At 42.7% G+C, this 17459-nt stretch overlaps 1 protein-coding gene across 3 annotated transcripts in view; it reads left to right on the top strand.

Moving 5' to 3' along the window:
* Window positions 1-17459, top strand: part of drc1 (dynein regulatory complex subunit 1 homolog (Chlamydomonas)) — a 111757-nt gene that overhangs the window by 73023 nt on the left and 21275 nt on the right. For all 3 annotated transcript variants that reach the window (XM_068023706.1, XM_068023696.1, XM_068023687.1), the window contains exons 11-14: window positions 409-596; window positions 2048-2137; window positions 5012-5101; window positions 12045-12286. In XM_068023706.1, coding sequence (XP_067879807.1) covers window positions 409-596; window positions 2048-2137; window positions 5012-5101; window positions 12045-12286 — 610 coding nt within the window. The remainder of the gene's footprint in view (window positions 1-408; window positions 597-2047; window positions 2138-5011; window positions 5102-12044; window positions 12287-17459) is intronic.

Here is a 17459-nt window from a genome sequence, read left to right as displayed (position 1 = left end):
GCCCATTTTCTGCCCATCACAGTGAAGGATCGTAATTGGACCTTGTCAGCAATGGTTGAAATTTTTTTATGTTAGAATTGTGTTTTCTGACTTTTCTCCCCTTTCCCTTTCTCATGTACTTCCTGCAAATCAGAGGGTGGAATGTCTAACCTGGTCTCCGATTTCTCTATCATTATTGCTTTGTTTGATTTTCAATCCTTTTTTCTCCTGGTTGCCTCAGTTCAGTAATAGTATCACTGCAATAGTATTCCTGATATCAGGAAATCAGCAGGATGGGGGATATCAAACCTTCATCTCACAATTTTATGGTTTTGTATCTTGGTGCTCCAATGCGCTTCATCATTGCACCAAATTGCTTTTGATAAGAGAAAAATGTGGACATTAACAAAGTTCAATTTATTTTGGCAGACAGAAGGGAAAGGGATTTGGAAGAAGGGACAGGAACAAGACAGAGCCAATCACAGTGGAATGCTCTTTTCCAAAATATTTGTTATTCATCAAGCGAGGAGAAGGCATTAGAATTATGTGGTGGAAAACCTGGAAAGATATCATTGTCGGCAGTCAAAACTTTGCTAGAAGTCTTGTGTGATGAGTCTGTGAGTATTTTTGTTGCTCCTTGAATGCTGAATTTCATTCGATAAGACATAATAGGATCTCTTCATTCAGCCTGTAATATTTCCTTGATATTACTCAGTGTGGGAAAATGACGCACTGACACGGAACACAAAAGTCCGAGTGTATCAAGCCTGTGTCCTCAGTACCCTGCTCTATGGCAGCGAGGCCTGGACAACGTATGTCAGCCAAGAGCGACGTCTCAATTCATTCTATCTTTGCTGCCTCTGGAGAATACTTGGCATCAGGTGGCAGGACCGTATCTCCAACACAGAAGTCCTCAAGGCGGCCAACATCCCCAGCTTATACACACTACTGAGTCAGCGGCGCTTGAGATGGCTTGGCCACGTGAGCCGCATGGAAGATGGCAGGATCCCCAAAGACACATTGTACAGCGAGCTTGCCACGGGGGTCAGACCCACCGGCCATCCATGTCTCCGCTTCAAAGACGTCTGCAAACGCGACATGAAGTCCTGTGACATTGATCACAAGTCGTGGGAGTCAGTTGCCAGCGTTCGCCAGAACTGGTGGGCAGTCATAAAGGCGGGGCTAAAGTGTGGCGAGTCGAAGGGGGGGGCGCCATCCTGGCTATGTAAATGAGATGCCGCACTTGAAATCGCAGCAGCTCTTTGGTGTGCGGGCCGCCATTGTTTCCACCAATTCAGCAATGGGCTTTTGGAATTCAACCCATGGTGTCTGATAGTGGGCCCTCGAGGAGGCTGTTGCAATTCAGCTTATTTTAGGCTCAAGAACACTAATAGACACTTTTCATAAACTCTTAAATATATAAAAAATATTTAATTTTACTGACAACTGTACACCAATCAAACTATTAAATGGTTCTGTATAGTTTTTAAAAATTCATTTTCAATAACTTAAAATTGGGTGACTCGCAGGTGGTGGACTGGACTCACCTGTTAAAAATGCTTATTTTCAGCTATATTAATAAAATTGAACCAGGTTAACCATTCTTATATATATCAAAGAATATTTTTTGATGCAAAAATCTTGTGTTCTAAAACGCTGCCTGATTTTGCTGTTTACATTTGTCATGATACAAATGGGTTTGAGCAGAAATTTGAACGATAAAACCAATTCGGAAAACTAGCGAAAGTTTGAATGCTATTTGCCCCCTGATTGCCAATTGTATCCAAAGTGGAAACTCTATCCCAATGTTTCTCAGTTGAATAGGAAGTTCATGTGACAGGTCAGTGGAAAATTATAATGAACTTTGCTCAAGAGTAAGATAAAGTTTGTATTTTTCAATCATTTTGTTGGTACAATACTTCAGTTGGTAAATAAGGAAATGAAAGGCGCACTTATACCAGTTACAAGGCATTGTGTTAATTCTCTGTGTAATATATTCATTTCCGTAGAATTTTCCTCCGTATTACTATATTTAGAACATAAAGCAACATTTTTTTTCTTTTAACAGGGTTTCCTGATTGAAAGCAAGCTTCTTAAAATTCTTGCTCCTTTGGAGAAAGATGAACGATCTCTAATAAAACTGGATGCCATATTTGCAGTAAGAGCCATAGATTTTCATGAGAACATTTCCATGCCTTTAGATTTGATATCTGATTTCTATAAACACCTTTTTCAGTATTTCACATTGCTAAGATACCCCGGTGCTTCATGAAACTGTTAGTATAAATATAATGGATACCTTAAAGGAGAAGCCTTGTCCAATTAGAGTGGTGTTACTGTACAGAATGTGCACTTTAAAGAAAGATAACTGCATGACTAGGTACCATTGCTGACAGGTACATTACTCATACAGTTCCTTGTTGATATTAATATTTTTCACTTTGTGTCTCAATTAAGTCCATTTGTGAGGCTCACCTGATCATTAGCTAATACCCCAGCCATCTGCTCCCCATGCTTGGCTGTTGTTATCAGTGTTTGATGAATTCATTTTGGTAGGAAGATTGAGGAGAGGCAACATAAACTAAATCGTACAATTTTAAAGGGGGTGGAGGAACAGAGACACCTGGGGGTGTATGTATACAAATCTTTGAAGGTGGCAGGACAAGTAGAGAAGACTGTTAATAAGGCGTACAGGATACTTTGCTTTATAAATAGAAGCATAGAGTAAAAAAGGAAGTTATGCTAAACCTGGATTAGGTCTCAGCTGGAATATTGTGGCCAATTCTTTAGGAAGGATGTCAAGGCCTTAGGAAGGGTATAGGGGAGATTTACTAGAATGGTATCAGGGATGAATGACCAGTTACATGTAGAAACTGAAGAAACAGGTGTCATTCTTCTTAGAGCAGAAAGGTTAGTGTAAATAAGGAAAAACTGTTTCCAGTGGCAGAAGGGTTGTGCAACAAGAGGACATAGATTTAGGAAACTTTTTTATTCAGCGAGTTGTTATGATCTGGAATGCAGTGACTGAAAGAGGTGATGGAGGTTGATTAAGTAATAACTTTAAAAAAGGAATTTGCTTAATAATTGGAGGGATAAATTTTGCAGGGCTATAGAGAAAGAGCAGGGGATTGGGACTAATTGTATCGCTCTTTCAAAGAGTCAGCAAAGGCCCGATAGACCGAATGACCACCTTCTCTGCTGTATGATTCTTTGAATACTAAAATAGAGAAAAAAAACATTTCCTTCTCATGTCTCGTCAAACAACCTGGCAGAAAGCGGGCACAACTTGCTGCATTTGTTGTAATGCTATTGATCAGTGCGATTCTAGCAATGTAAATCAAGTATCTTAATTGTTTGATTACTGGACTACTTTATAGTTGAAAGTGCTAGAGCTCTCCCTTGTATACCAACTCTCAGGCAGCCATTGCTATTGGCATAGTCTGTCATTCTGGGAATACTGATTGGAGCTTTCCAAAATCGTGTCTATTTTCTGGGCACTTTTGCTGCACAAAATATAAAACACATTTCTAAATTATAGAATGCAATTGGTCAGACCATTGCGCACATTGAGACTTGGAAATGGATAGCTAATGGATTGCAATACCCTAATACCATAGAGGAAAAACAGATCTTCAGTTGATAAGGCAAGATAATAACACTGAGGCAGATTACAAACCCATTTAAATGAATACAGCATTTATTTTACAGTGCATTATACAGAATCAAATTCCCCCCCAAAAATGACACAAACAGTAAGTTCCATTTAGGTAGGTGAAATGTCACTTGTTCACATTGTATTTGAAAGTTTGCCATTTTCCCATAGAAAAGGTTCATAATGGCAAAGCTTAAACATGAGCAAAGGGCAGTCAAAAAAGGAGGATTGAAGAAATTTAATTTATTATTAGTAATATTGAGAATTACTATGTATGTAAGTTGTAGTCAAAAAACTCTCTTTCCAATCCCAAGTATCACTGTTCACAAATGTCTGACCATAATTCTATGATTTACTCAGTAAGAAATTCCTCAAACATGCGTAGTTAGGAGTTATTTTCCTCTCAAATTATATTTATTGCGATTGCTGCACAGAATCAAAGTGCAATATTAATAGAAATAATACATAAAAATTAAAAGCATATATGACCAAGAAAGGGCCAAAAACAAAAATTTAAATTTATGAATGTACTTTATTTCTCTTAATACATTTTCTGTGCTTTTTTAATATAATTTAGTTACCTGCTTCCTACTGAGATGTGATCTCCAATATTTGAATATTTGCTGAATACCACAAGCCTGCTTAGTATACTGGAAATGCTTAGCCAAGGAATGCATTCTTAATCTTAAGCTTAATCTTAAAATAGGTATAGATTTCTCCAAGCCCATGAAGCCCTAGGGCAGATTTTAAAAAATCATATTTGAAGATCTGGGACCAGACTTTTTGTCATTTTCTATCCCTTCCCAAAACATTATTAACTGTTTTTTTTCAAATGTTGAAGCTCTGTTAGATCAAAGTGTGGTACAAAAATAGTGTTCAGTAGTACCTTAGTAATATATTTGAAATGTAAACGGGAAGCACAGCAACATTATATTGGAAGTTTGGTGTAAATAATTATACAGCAATGATTAGTTCCTCAACTATATATAATTCAAAAGTTTGCAAAGGCATTCATAACATTTTTTCTTCTGTTGTCTCATTAAATAGCCTGGTTGAAAACTGGCACAATTTAAATCCCCCGGTCTCCATCTAGCCCATATAAACATTGTAAGGGAATGAATCAGTTAATAGAATACTCTGGTACATAGGTACCATCATAAGCAAATAAAATGATCTGGGATAGAGGAGGAGGCAAAAGCCTGATTGACCTACTCCTTTCTAAATTTAAATAGATCTTCCTCACGGCCATCTGACACATTTTGTAATGGAGGCTACATAAATTACTTTTTCTGAGAAAAATAAATTTGGTCCATCTATTATGGGACATATCGAATTGGAAGATTGAAAAGCAAATTCTGAGCAATTTCTCATCTTACGCAGGCTTTAGGAATCGAGAATGAAGACGATATAATCAAACTGACAGAGTTCTTCATAAAGCATTGTAAGACATCTAAATTTGAATCAGATAAGGTAAGATAAAAGTGACTTCAGAAACAAAACTTAAGTGCACTTTGGATTTATGGTCATAATTGGTCTCTGTAAGGAATGTATTGGAATTTCATTGTTGGGGATTTTTAGAATTTTAGAATAAACCATGTGTTATGCTAATGTGTTTTGTTGAATGATTTTCTTTGGTCCAGTGACTGGAGAGCTGACTTTTTTTTTTGAAGAAATTTAAAAAGGACATTTTTAAAAAGACAAGCTGCCAGCAAAGTCATCCTTTCAGCTTAAGCTGATCACCTAGTTTGCAACACTGTATCCTACATTGCCAAGGACTGTGAGGAGAGAGACAAAATGTTTGCTAATATTCCAGCAAGAACCAAGACCCAGGAAGTTTAAAGGAAGTACCTGCTATCTCAGCAAGGAGAGAAATACGGCTAACTGCTATGTTCGAATGATTGAGAGATTGTCATGTGACAAGCCTCTCCCCATCTGTGGTTTTAAGCTGGTGTTTTCTCTGCCGCAAAGGAGAAACAACTGGACTCTGACATGAGCAGACCCGAAGTGGGGGTCCCTCTCTCTCTCTCTCTCTCTCTCCCCCTCTCTCTCTCTCTCCCCCTCTCTCCATTCCAGTTTGAAAGCTTTCAAATCCTGTTTGTTGACTGAGCACCTTTGCATACTCTGGCTACAATCAGAAACCCCGTTGGAGGAAATCATCCGCATCGCTATCTCCAAGAGACTCACCGACCCAATCATCTACCTCTTCAAACTAAAAGCCTCAGGACCACTGAATTCAGCTAGAAGCCAGCCGAATCACCAAACTCCACAGACTGTATACCTTTTTTATGGCCTCCAACTCAACCACTCTACCTTTCTCCACTCTGCAACCTGTTTGTGTGTGTGTAACCCTCTAGTGTGTGCATGAGAATGAAAGTTGGCGCACTGTTTATTATTTTATTAGTTCGGTTTAGGTACAATAAAATTAACTTATTTCTTTGTTAAGTCAAGAAAACCTGTCCAATTGGTTCTTGTTATGATCATAGCAAGTAAATAATCAAACACCTACTGAATTGGTCAGTACCTCCAATTTAAGAAAGAATTAAACCTTTTGTGGTCTAACAAGGAGAGGGAAAAGAGGGAACCCTTCAACCCCATCTCACTTGACCGTAACAGGAATTTGGGGGCTTATGTCTGGGATCAAACCCAAAGACAAATGGGAAATTCGAAATGGGAGACCAAATTGATCCCGAGCAATAATTTAGAAACTTCAGTACAGGTTTTCTTGTGGTTTTCAGTGCTAGAGTACTAAGTTACCCACATTTGAGGCCAGTACCTTCCTAGAACAGAGTGAAGTAACTTGGGCCAGGTTAAAAGCCCTATCTGTTGAGGAATTGAGGAATGTAGTTGGGCAGTTAGAGATTACTATCTGTCCAAAAGCTCGGAAGCCGGAAATCCTAAAACTTATAACTAACCATTTTAAAATTGACACTGAAGAACCAGAGACAGGCATAGAATCTGAAACACACAAAATAACGTTAGCTAAGATACAGCAAGAACAGAGGAGATTGGAATGGATTTCCAAGAAAAAGAGCTTTCCAGAGAGTGAAAGAGGAGAGAGAATTACAGGAAAGGGAAAAAGAAAGAGCTTTCCAAAGGGAGTTAAGGCAGATCGAACTAACTAGGGGAAGACCCAATGTAGTCAGTTAAGGCACTGCTAGTGAGTGAGTTACCCCTAGCTCAGGACTGGGTGCTGAACTCTTAAAGTTCTTTCAGTTGATACCAAAGTTCAATGAGGGGGATGTGGAAACATTTTTCAACTCTTTTGAAAAGCTTTCAAAACAGTTGATGTGGCCAGTAGACAGCTGGACACTGTTATTACAAGCAAAAAAACAGGAAAAACCCATGAGGTTTACTCACTGTTGCCTGATGAGAGTTCATCAGATTATATGATGACTGAAAATGCTATCCTGAGTGCATATGAGCTAGTACCGGAGGTGTACCACCAAAAGTTCCGAACTCTCCGAAAGCAGCTAGAACAAACTCACATTGAGTTCAAAAGGGTTAAGCAACTCGCTTTTGACCGATGGATATGGGCACTTAAATAGAGTCCACCTATGAAAACCTTAGAGAGGTGACAAAATTTGTAATTTTTACCTTTAAATATGAATGACTATTGGCCAAGGCAATCTGCCCTACCCAGCACCAGTGGAGCAGACTTATGTCCACACCCGGTATACTCCCTGACTCTGCCTGTATTTCCAGCTCTGGGGTTATTTGAATATGTGAAGGAAGCATTCTTGGCTCAGTGGTAACACTCTCGCTTCCTTTGAGAGAAATAGACTTGCAGGGCTGTGGGGATGGAGCCGGGGAGTGGGACTGACAGCATAGCACAGTGCAGAGTTGGTATGGACTTGATGGACTGAATGGCCTCCTTCTGTGCTGTAAATGACTCTATGACTCTATGAGTTGTTGCTGTTTGCTGTACCTTGATGTGCCCAAATTAGCTGCTGTGTTTCCTACATTACAACAGTAACTGCACTTCAAAAGTACTTCATTGGCTGCAAAGTACTATGTGACACCCTGAAGTCATGAAATGCATGATATAAATGCAAGTCTTTTTTTCTTATTAATAATTAGCTTATTTGATTGTAAAGCATTTTGGGATATCCTGAGGTCATGGAAGGACCATACAAATGCAAGTCTTTCCTTCCTTTCTTTCTAAAGCCTTTGTTGGGAGTCGTGTCAGTCTGGAGTGGATATTTGCACTTGTTCGAGCTATTTATTGAACAATTGTTTCTGGAAGTTGTGAGAGCGTTTGATTCAGGCTCCCTCTGCTGACAAGATGTCTACATATCCAGTGTTCAAAGTGTGTAAATAGCAGGACACATGGTGTAGTCTCTCAGCATAAAATTTGGATCCTTAGCATTGCTGGTGATAGCTCTATTGAATCTGATCACCCTCCTAGGAGGGTGCTTCCAACATGGCCTGTATAGCGCACCATCTTGAGAAGTGTGCTTGCACTGGTGCCCTCTGCATGCGCCAGAAGCTTCTGAACTCGTACTATCATGATGTTATACTGCCCAACCGGTTGCTGTGACACCCTAATGCCAAATTTGATCCATGCAGATCCATTGGATGAATTCACTTGTCACATACTAAACATCAAACATTCAGCTACAAAAGAGGCCCAGCACTAGCATTATTTAAAGGGCCAGGCACTCAAATTGCAGGTGAGGTATTTTTGAATAGCTTCCACTACTGTAAAGTGTCTGGAGTGTTTTTGGTGATGTTGTGGTGAGTTCCTGGATTTGGGGAAAGGAGCATCTTCACAGGGAGGTACAGGTGACCTGTCCACACAAAGGCTCCAGCCGGCATGGGAGCTGTAGTTGCAGTGCTTTTAGAGTCATAGTGTTATACAGCACAGAAACAGCCCCTTCGGCCCAAGCGTCTGCGCCGACCATCAAGCACCCATCCAGTCTAATCCCATTTTCCCGCACTTGGCCCGTAGCCTTGTATGGTATGGCGTTTCAAGTGCTCATCTAAATACTCTTTTGGCTGGGCAGAATGACTGGGAGATGAATCAGAGGCGGTAGAGAGGTTAAGCTCTGCATAGGACTCTCTGCCAAGTCAGAGCTGGGCGCCTTCATGCTCTTTGATGTGGCAGGAGGCTCTTTGGCAGGCCAGCCAAATGTATCCAGCATCTCGGTGTGTATGTCCATCAAGGTTCTCCTGTATGCCACCCCATCAAGATCCTCATCTCAGACCTCTGCAGCAGAACCTGTCTACCACCTTGCCTGCAAGTGAACCAGCACATGAACCATCCTTTCCCCCGACCTGGCTGCAGCCTACCCATGCCAGGTAACTCACCTTGTGCTGAACCCAACTCTTCTAGCCTTTAAGGTATGTGCAGTGCCGGTATCTGAGCTGGTGGCTGTGACTGTCAGATCAAGTGATGGAGTCTCTTCAGAAATGCAGAAATGCTTTACTGTTTTTCTCTATCCTCCTCTTGGGGCTGCTGTGGCTGGGCAGGCAGCAGTTCTTGGGTGTCTGAAAGCAGAGAATCAGAAAATGGGTGGTTGGGCTGAAGAAAGAGGGATGGGGTGGAAAGCTAGAGATCCATGATGAAATCATATGCAGCATGCTCATCATGCCAGATAGCAGGATGAGGATAAGCTGGGAGTTGAGAAGGGGCATAAGGCAGAAACATACTGTTGACCTGAACATGCTGAATGACACTGGATACCAGCATTCAGCCGAACAGCATGTACTAATAGCGTGTGGTGCAGACAACCTTCTGTTCTTAAAGACAGCCTGTTCCTCTTAAAGGAAAGCTGCACTGAATTATAGGAGGCTGCTGCTGAATATTATTGCTGCATGTTACAGCTGGCCCCAAGGTGCAGAGAACTATCTCCTCTGTCAAGCCTAGGAGATGCAGGCGTCCTTGTCCTCTGTTGGCTCTGCTCTGCTCCCTTCTATTGTGTTCCACCTTGCCCTGCAAGAGAGAGAAAATGTCAGTGATTGTGTTGGACTGTGTTTGAGTGATGTACCTACCATGGCCAAATAGCTGGTGGCATGTGGAGTCAGAGAGATGGATGTAAGGCTGGCAGCATTGGTAGGTGTTTGAGGATGAGGTGAGGTATTTGAATGTTATGCATGTCCTGGGTGTGAAGGAGTGGGTGAATGATGGGGGTGTGGTGCATTGAGCAGGGTGAGAGGCTGGTGTTATAGTGGGTAGGAAATGCCATGTGAAGATGCATTCACTGATCTTGATCACTTGGCTGAAGCCCCTGCAGACCCATGGCATCCCTTCTCCTGTCCACCTCCATCACTAATGCCTCCAGTGCCCCATCCTTTGCCCTGGGACCCTCTTTCTGCCCCGGTATACCATTTTCCTTGTTCATAATTGCAGCAATAATATTCAGCAGCAGCCTCCTATAATTCAGTGCAGCTTTCCTTTAAGAGGAACAGCTGCCTTTAAGAACAGAGGGCTGTCTGCACCATACGCTATTAGTACATGCTGTTCGGCTGAATGCTGAGGCAGCCAGCAGCACGACAGATGCTCAGCCCTATGGTACTATCAGGTAAATGAGATGGCAGCACCAAATTTGCATGCTGCCTATCTCCACTGGAATGGTTGTGGTCAAGTCATGAATCGCAACCCCCCACATCTGAATAACAATGTGGACCAATTTTTAGCTCTGTTTCCTTTATTTACATGTCTTTTCCGGTCTGGTTTCCCAGATGGGAGTGCCATAGTGGGAAGAATGAAGTATATAGAGGGGTTTGTAGGTTAAAAGATATTGCCGAGGTAAGTTAGGGCAAGATAGTAGAGGATCTTGAAGATGAGTATGGTGGGTGATGGACGAGTGGGACACAGTGCGGCAAATTATACCTCATTCATCCAACAACAAAAACTCCTGCAAGGAACTTGATGTTTGGCATGGTTTTACATTTGAAAATTACCATAGGCTTTAATTTTGTTCCGTCGGCCATGCAGGCTGGTACCACCGTGAATCTTGTCTTCACATGTCCTATAGTTTTCACTAGACCTGTTTTTGAACCTTTCCACTCCACAGTTTGGTTGCTGGGCATATCAAAATTCATGGGCGTTTCATTCATGTTGCCAATGTGACATAATGGGTACTCGTGTTTTTGCTGCTGTCTGATGATGAATCACTGTCTACTGGTAATTTTGGCATCGAGGTCTTTTGGTAGTCTCTGAGCAATCTTTGCTGGCCCACTTAAGTGTGTATATACGCATTGCATTTCTGGTGACCATGTAATCATTCTGATGAGTTTCGAGGACCCATTCCAATATATGCTTCTCAAGATCAAACCAGTAACTGGTCTCTGTTCTCATGGCGCATTTGGTCTTGGGTATCTTTTCAGGGTGGATTCCTTCTTCTATTCTCACACAAGTTTTTTGCTAACACCAAATTCCCTTGCTGCAGCAGAGTTTGCAAATGTTACGACTTTTATGATGGAAACCAGCGTCATAGTTCATTTTATTTGCTGGAGGACCCATTTCTCTTCATCATTTGCCACACAGGGTCTGCTCTGTGTGGACATGTCTTAAACTCCCGTGCATCTTTGCAACACAGCCTGTATCGCCTGCTTGATCCCTCGCGCCCAATTATAAAGAAATCAAAACGTGCATTTGTGGGGTGAAAAATTGAGGGTGACTACTAATGTGAGTATAGCATGTCGTGGCTGAAAAGGGGATTGACTTAGATGCCAAATCGACTTAAACGCCATGATCTACGGTACTTGGATTCATATTATTTGGGTAATAGCAATATTTGAAAAATGTGTGTATTCCTATGTCTTTTTTTAGGGTGAATTTATCCAGCTTTGGACACATTTGTGGAATGCTTTGTGAGCAAATAGGATTCTTCTAGTCCCATCTAACATGCTGGAAATTCTCATTAGGATTGGGGAATTGAAGGATTTTTACACTTTACCCTGCCCCTCAAGAGCAGCCACTATGCATTCCCTGTGACTTTGGATGCTTTTCCACCAGAATTTCCATCTATACCTGTGACACACTGGGCTAAACATTTATCGTTATTGTGGCTCATGTGATTCCATAAAGGAAAAAAAATAAAATAATAGTATTAATCGCTTTCCTTTGCTATTTAACCTAAAGGAAGTAACATTTCTCATAGAAGACCTTGGTGTGTAATGGAATGCTTTTTTTTGATGTGAGGATGTTATATCTATTTCTGAGCATACAGCATTTTTAAATGAAGATAATCTAAGAGCAAAGTACTGTGAATACTGGAAATCTGAAATAAAGACATAAAATGCTGGAAATACTCTGCACACCTGGCAGCGTCTATGGAGAGATAAATGGAGATGAAGGGTCATCAGCCTGAAGTGTTAACTCTGTTTCCCTCTCCATAGATGCTGCTAGACCTGCTGAGTATTTCCAGCATTTTTTTGTCTTGTAAGTATGTGTATTGGTTGCTTCTAGGCCACTGAAGTATTGTTGCAGAAACTTGATCGAGAGGTACTAGAAGAAGTCAAAGATCATGCAGAGGAGCAAGATGATGGTATGGAACCAACAGAGCTCGAAGAAGTTTGTATAAATGAAGCTGATGAGCAAGAAGCTGCTGCTTGCGCAGATGTGCTGACCAAGCAGCATTTAGAACTTGTTCACCCTAATGACATCCTCAAAACTCTACGACTTTTCCTTGAAGAGAATCAGCAACCAAGGTGTGTGATTTTTTTAAAGCCTTTACAACTCATAACTCTATACCGTTCTTTGCCGATAAAGAGACTTTCCCACTTTCTTTTTTCTATCTTTGTCTTCTGGAGGCAGTAACCTACACTGAGTTTCAGTTGCATGGACCCTGGCAGCCCTTATTCAAGTGGCCATTTCTGTAGTACCCAATATGGTAAGTCTTGGCACGGGAGCAGGGAGCAAACATAATCATAGCCAAGACCGATGCAGTTTTCGCATTCATATGGACTTTACAGAGTGGCTCACTACATAGTGATGAGGAGTGCAAACCCTCAGACCACTTGTGCCACGACTGCTGTCCAAATTAAGGTTACCTAACTTGCATAGCCTGTAGGGCTCAGTACTGCACTATTAGATTATTTTCTTAAATAAGCCTTTAACGGGAGCATTTAAAAAAATATTGTAATTGTGTTAACTTTCACTAATATTGGTTGATGACACCAATTTCAGGGGAGAAATAAGCTTTGATTAATTTCTACTCGCTATTTTGGTGGCCAGGAATATCAGACATGTGTTGGAAATCAGTATTAGGAAGAAAATAAGTGTATATAAAGACAAGGTCAAGAGAAGCTGCAAGAAGTGGGACAAACTGACAAAAGACACCAGAACAAAGGCTTAAAGGCACTCCCACCGTTTATTCTATGAAGAAACAACATGAAGCATGACTCTTGTTACAACCGAGATTAGAGGAATACACTGTCTCACCCTAGTCCCACTACTCCACTGGTCACAACATACATTTAAAAATATTTTAACCAATTATGGATATGGCCAATTATATACTTTTATGTATCAATTTCAGAATACAAATCTGCCAACCAGGTATCTTTATAATAATCAACAAAATTATTAATTTGCTATAAAACAAGATGGAACCAACAGAGCAGGAAGAGGTTTTCATCAATGAAGCTGATGCATCAATAAAGATGCAAAGCTTATTAACACGCAGGTTGAAATATGAAAGGATAAATATATTCCCTTCTAAATAACCCAACACACACGCCCACAACCGCACCTACACCAGTTAAAGGTCCCATCTGTCCCTGAAGAGATCCCAATGGTCCAGATGCTTGACCATGTCCTCACCAATCTGCCTGCCGCAGATGCATCTGTCCATGACAGTCTTGGTAGGAGTGACCACTGCACAGTCTTTGTGGAGACGAAGTCCCGCCTTCACATTGAGGATACCGTCCATCATGTTGTGTGGCACTATCACCGTGCTAAATGGGATAGCAATGCAAAACTGGGCATCCATGAGGTGCTGTGGGCCATCATCAGCAGCAGAATTGTACGCCACCACAATCTGTGACCTCATGGCCTGGCATATCCCCCACTCTCCCATTACCATCAAGCCAGGAGACCAACCCTGGTTCAATGAAGAGTGCAGGAGGGCATGCCAGGAGCAACACCAGGCATACCTCAAAATGAAGTGTCAACCTGGTGAAGCTACAACAGAGGACTGTTTGCATGCCAAACTGCATAAACAGCATACAAAAGAAAGAGCTAAGCGATCCCATAACCAACGGATCAGATCTAAGCTGTGCAGTCCTGCCACATCCAGCCGTGAATGGTGGTGGACAATTAAGCAACTAACTGGCGGAGGTGGCTCCACAAATATCCCTATCCTCAATGATGGGGGGGCCCAGCACATCAGTGTGAAAGATAAGGCAGAAGCATTTGCAACAATCTTCAGCCAGAATTGCCAAGTAGATGATCCATCTCGGCCTTCACCTGAAGTCCCCAGCATGACAGATGCCAGATTTCAGCCAATTCAATTCACTCCGCGTGACATCAAGAAACGACTGAAGGCACTGGATACTGCAAAGGTCCTGACAGTATTCCGGCAATAGTACTGAAGACCTGTGCTCCAGAACTTGCCGTGTCCCTAGCCAAGCTGTTCCAGTACAGCTACAACACTGGCATCTACCCGGCAATGTGAAAAATTGCCCAGGTATGTCCTGTACACAAAATGCAGGACAAGTCCAACCTAACCAATTACCACCCCATCAGTCTACTCTCAATCATCAGTAAATTGATGGAAGGTGTCATAAACAGTGCCATCAAGCAGTACTTGCTTAGCAATAATCTACTCAGTGATGCTCAGTTTGGGTTCCACTCAGCTCCTGACCTCATTAGAGCCTTGGTTCAAACATGGACGAAAGAGCTGAATTCAAGAGGTGAGGTGAGAGTGACTGCCCTTGACATCAAAGCAGCATTTGACTGAGTGTGGCACCAAGGAGCCCTAGCAAAACTGAGGTCAATGGGAATTAGGGGGCAAACTCTCTGCTGGTTGGAGTGATACCTAATGCAAAGGAAGATGCTTGTGGTTGTTGGAGGTCAATCATCTGATCTCCAGGACATCACTGCAGGAGTTCCTCAGGGTAGTGTCCTAGGCCCAACCATCTTCAGCTGCTTCATCTCAATTACCTTCCTTCAATCATAAGGTCAGAAGTGGGGATGTTCGCTGATGATTGCACAATGTTCAGCACCATTTGCAACTCCTCAGTTACTGAAGCAGTCCATGCAGAAATGCAACAGGACCTGGACAATATCCAGGCTTGGGCTGATAAGTGGCAAGTAACATTTGTGCCACATAAGTGCCAGGCAATGACCATCTCCAACAAGAGAGAATCTACCATCTCCCTTTGACATTCAATGGCATTACCATCGCTGAATTCCCCACTATCAACATCCTAGGGGCTACCATTGACCAGAAACAGAACTGGAGTAGCCATATAAATACTGTGGCTACAAGAGCAGGTCAGAGGCTAGGAATCCTGTGGCAAGTAACTCATCTCCTGACTCCCCAAAGCCTGTCCACCATCTACAAGGCACAAGTCAGCAGTGTGATGGATTTCTCTCCACTTGCCTGGATGGGAGCAGCTCCAACAACACTCAAGAAGCTCAACACCATCCAGGACAAAGCAACCCGCTTGATTGACACCCCATCCACAAACATTCACTCCCTCCACCACTGACGCACAGTAGCAGCAGTGTGTACCATCTACAAGATGCACTGCAGCAACACACCAAGGCTCCTTCGACAGCACCTTCCAAACCCGCAACCTCTACCAACTAGAAGGACAAGGGCAGCAAATGCATGGGAACGCCACCACCTGCAAGTTCCCCTCCAAGTCACACACCATCCTTACTTGGAACTATATCACCATTCTTTCGCTGTCGCTGGGTCAAAATCCTGGAACTCCCTTCCTAACAGCACTGTGGGTGTACCTACCTCTCATGGACTGCAGTGGTTCAAGAAGGCAGCTCACCAACACCTTCTCAAGGGCAATTAGGGATGGGCAATAAATGCTGGCCTGGCCAGTGTAGCCAACATCCCATGAATGAATAAAAAAAAAATCTTGTGAAGAACTGTGTTAACTTCTCTACCATTACCTTAGCAGAAATTGTTCTCAAGGGAATGGCCTCTGGGTAGCCATATCCAGAATAGTGAATATATATTGATGTCCTGCAATGAATTTGGCCTAACCATCAGCCTCAAGAAAACGAACATCATGGGACAGGACGTCAGAAATGCTCCATCCATCAATATCGGTGACCACGCTCTGGCAGTGGTTCAAGAGTTCACCTACCTAGGCTCAACTATCACCAGTAACCTGTCTCTAGATGCAGAAATCAACAAGCGCATGGGAAAGGCTTCCACTGCTATGTCCAGACTGGCCAAGAGAGTGTGGGAAAATGACGCACTGACACGGAACACAAAAGTCCGAGTGTATCAAGCCTGTGTCCTCAGTACCTTGCTCTATGGCAGCGAGGCCTGGACAACGTATGTCAGCCAAGAGCGACGTCTCAATTCATTCCATCTTCGCTGCCTCCGGAGAATCCTTGGCATCAGGTGGCAGGTCCCGTATTTCCAACACAGAAGTCCTCGAGGCGGCCAACATCCCCAGCTTATACACACTACTGAGTCAGCGGCGCTTGATATGGCTTGGCCATGTGAACCTCATGGAAGATGGCAGGATCCCCAAAGACACATTGTACAGCAAGCTTGCCACGGGTATCAGACCCACCGGCCGTCCATGTCTCCGCTTTAAAGACGTCTGCAAACGCGACATGAAGTCCTGTGACATTGATCACAAGTCGTGTGAGTCAGTTGCCAGCGTTCGCCAGAGCTGGCGGGCAGTCATAAAGGCGGGGCTAAAGTGTGGCGAGTCGAAGAGACTTCGCAGTTGGCAGGAAAAAAGACAAAAGCGCAAGGGGAGAGCCAACTGTGTAACAGCCTCGACAAACAAATTTTTCTGCAGCACCTGTGGAAGAGTCTGTCACTCCAGAATTGGCCTTTATAGCCACTCCAGGCGCTGCTCCACAAACCACTGACCACCTCCAGGCGCTTACCCATTGTCTCTCAAGATAAGGAGGCCAAAGAAGATTGATGTCCCACTTTCCTTTTTGGTAAATGTCCCACACCGTCTACCAGCACCCTACTAAATGATTCGCAAAAACTGGTATGGGAATTAGAGGTGCTGGTTTTATTGCACCTTGTGGCTTTCCCACAATCTGGCACGTATGGCACATTTAACAAAACTGCCATCTTCTTGTGAATACCTGGCCAGTAAAAATCTCGACTTATATGGTCTTCTGGATCCCCACATGTCATGCTTTAGGAATTTCTTGGGCTGTTCTTAATATTTCCTGGTGGTGCCACTATCTGGTGAACTACCATCCATTCTTTGTCCGCAGGTCTGTGAGGAGGTTTTCACTTCCTCATCAGAGTCTCATTTTTAATATAGTAGAATTCCGGAGCTCCCTTTGCTTCAGCTTCAGTTTGAACAGACTGTGCCACTTTACTTAACTCTGGATCGGTTTGCTGAGCCTTGATCAGAAAAGACTTACTGAACATTTCCTTCGGATTATCCAAATCCCCCCAAAAAGTTTCAGATAGCCAAATATCTGTCTGTGAGACCAATTTGACCTCCGATGCTGGAAGTTGTTTAGCCATTGCTCGGGTCACTGCACATGAAGGAGGAATTCCTGGAACCTTTTCCTGCAACCGCTCTGTCTCCTTGACTTCACTTAGTCTTTCCATGACTACTGGAGAAGCTACTACCTTCACTCTGGCCAAATCATTCCCCAGGAGTATGTCAACTCTGTCTACAGGCAAACTATGGACAACTCCTATGATTA

The sequence above is a fragment of the Heterodontus francisci genome, chromosome 3, assembly GCF_036365525.1.
Source record: "Heterodontus francisci isolate sHetFra1 chromosome 3, sHetFra1.hap1, whole genome shotgun sequence".
NCBI classification, from domain to species: domain Eukaryota; kingdom Metazoa; phylum Chordata; class Chondrichthyes; order Heterodontiformes; family Heterodontidae; genus Heterodontus; species Heterodontus francisci.
Note: the sequence above shows the minus strand (reverse complement) of the source record. Positions and strands in the feature narration are given on the sequence as shown.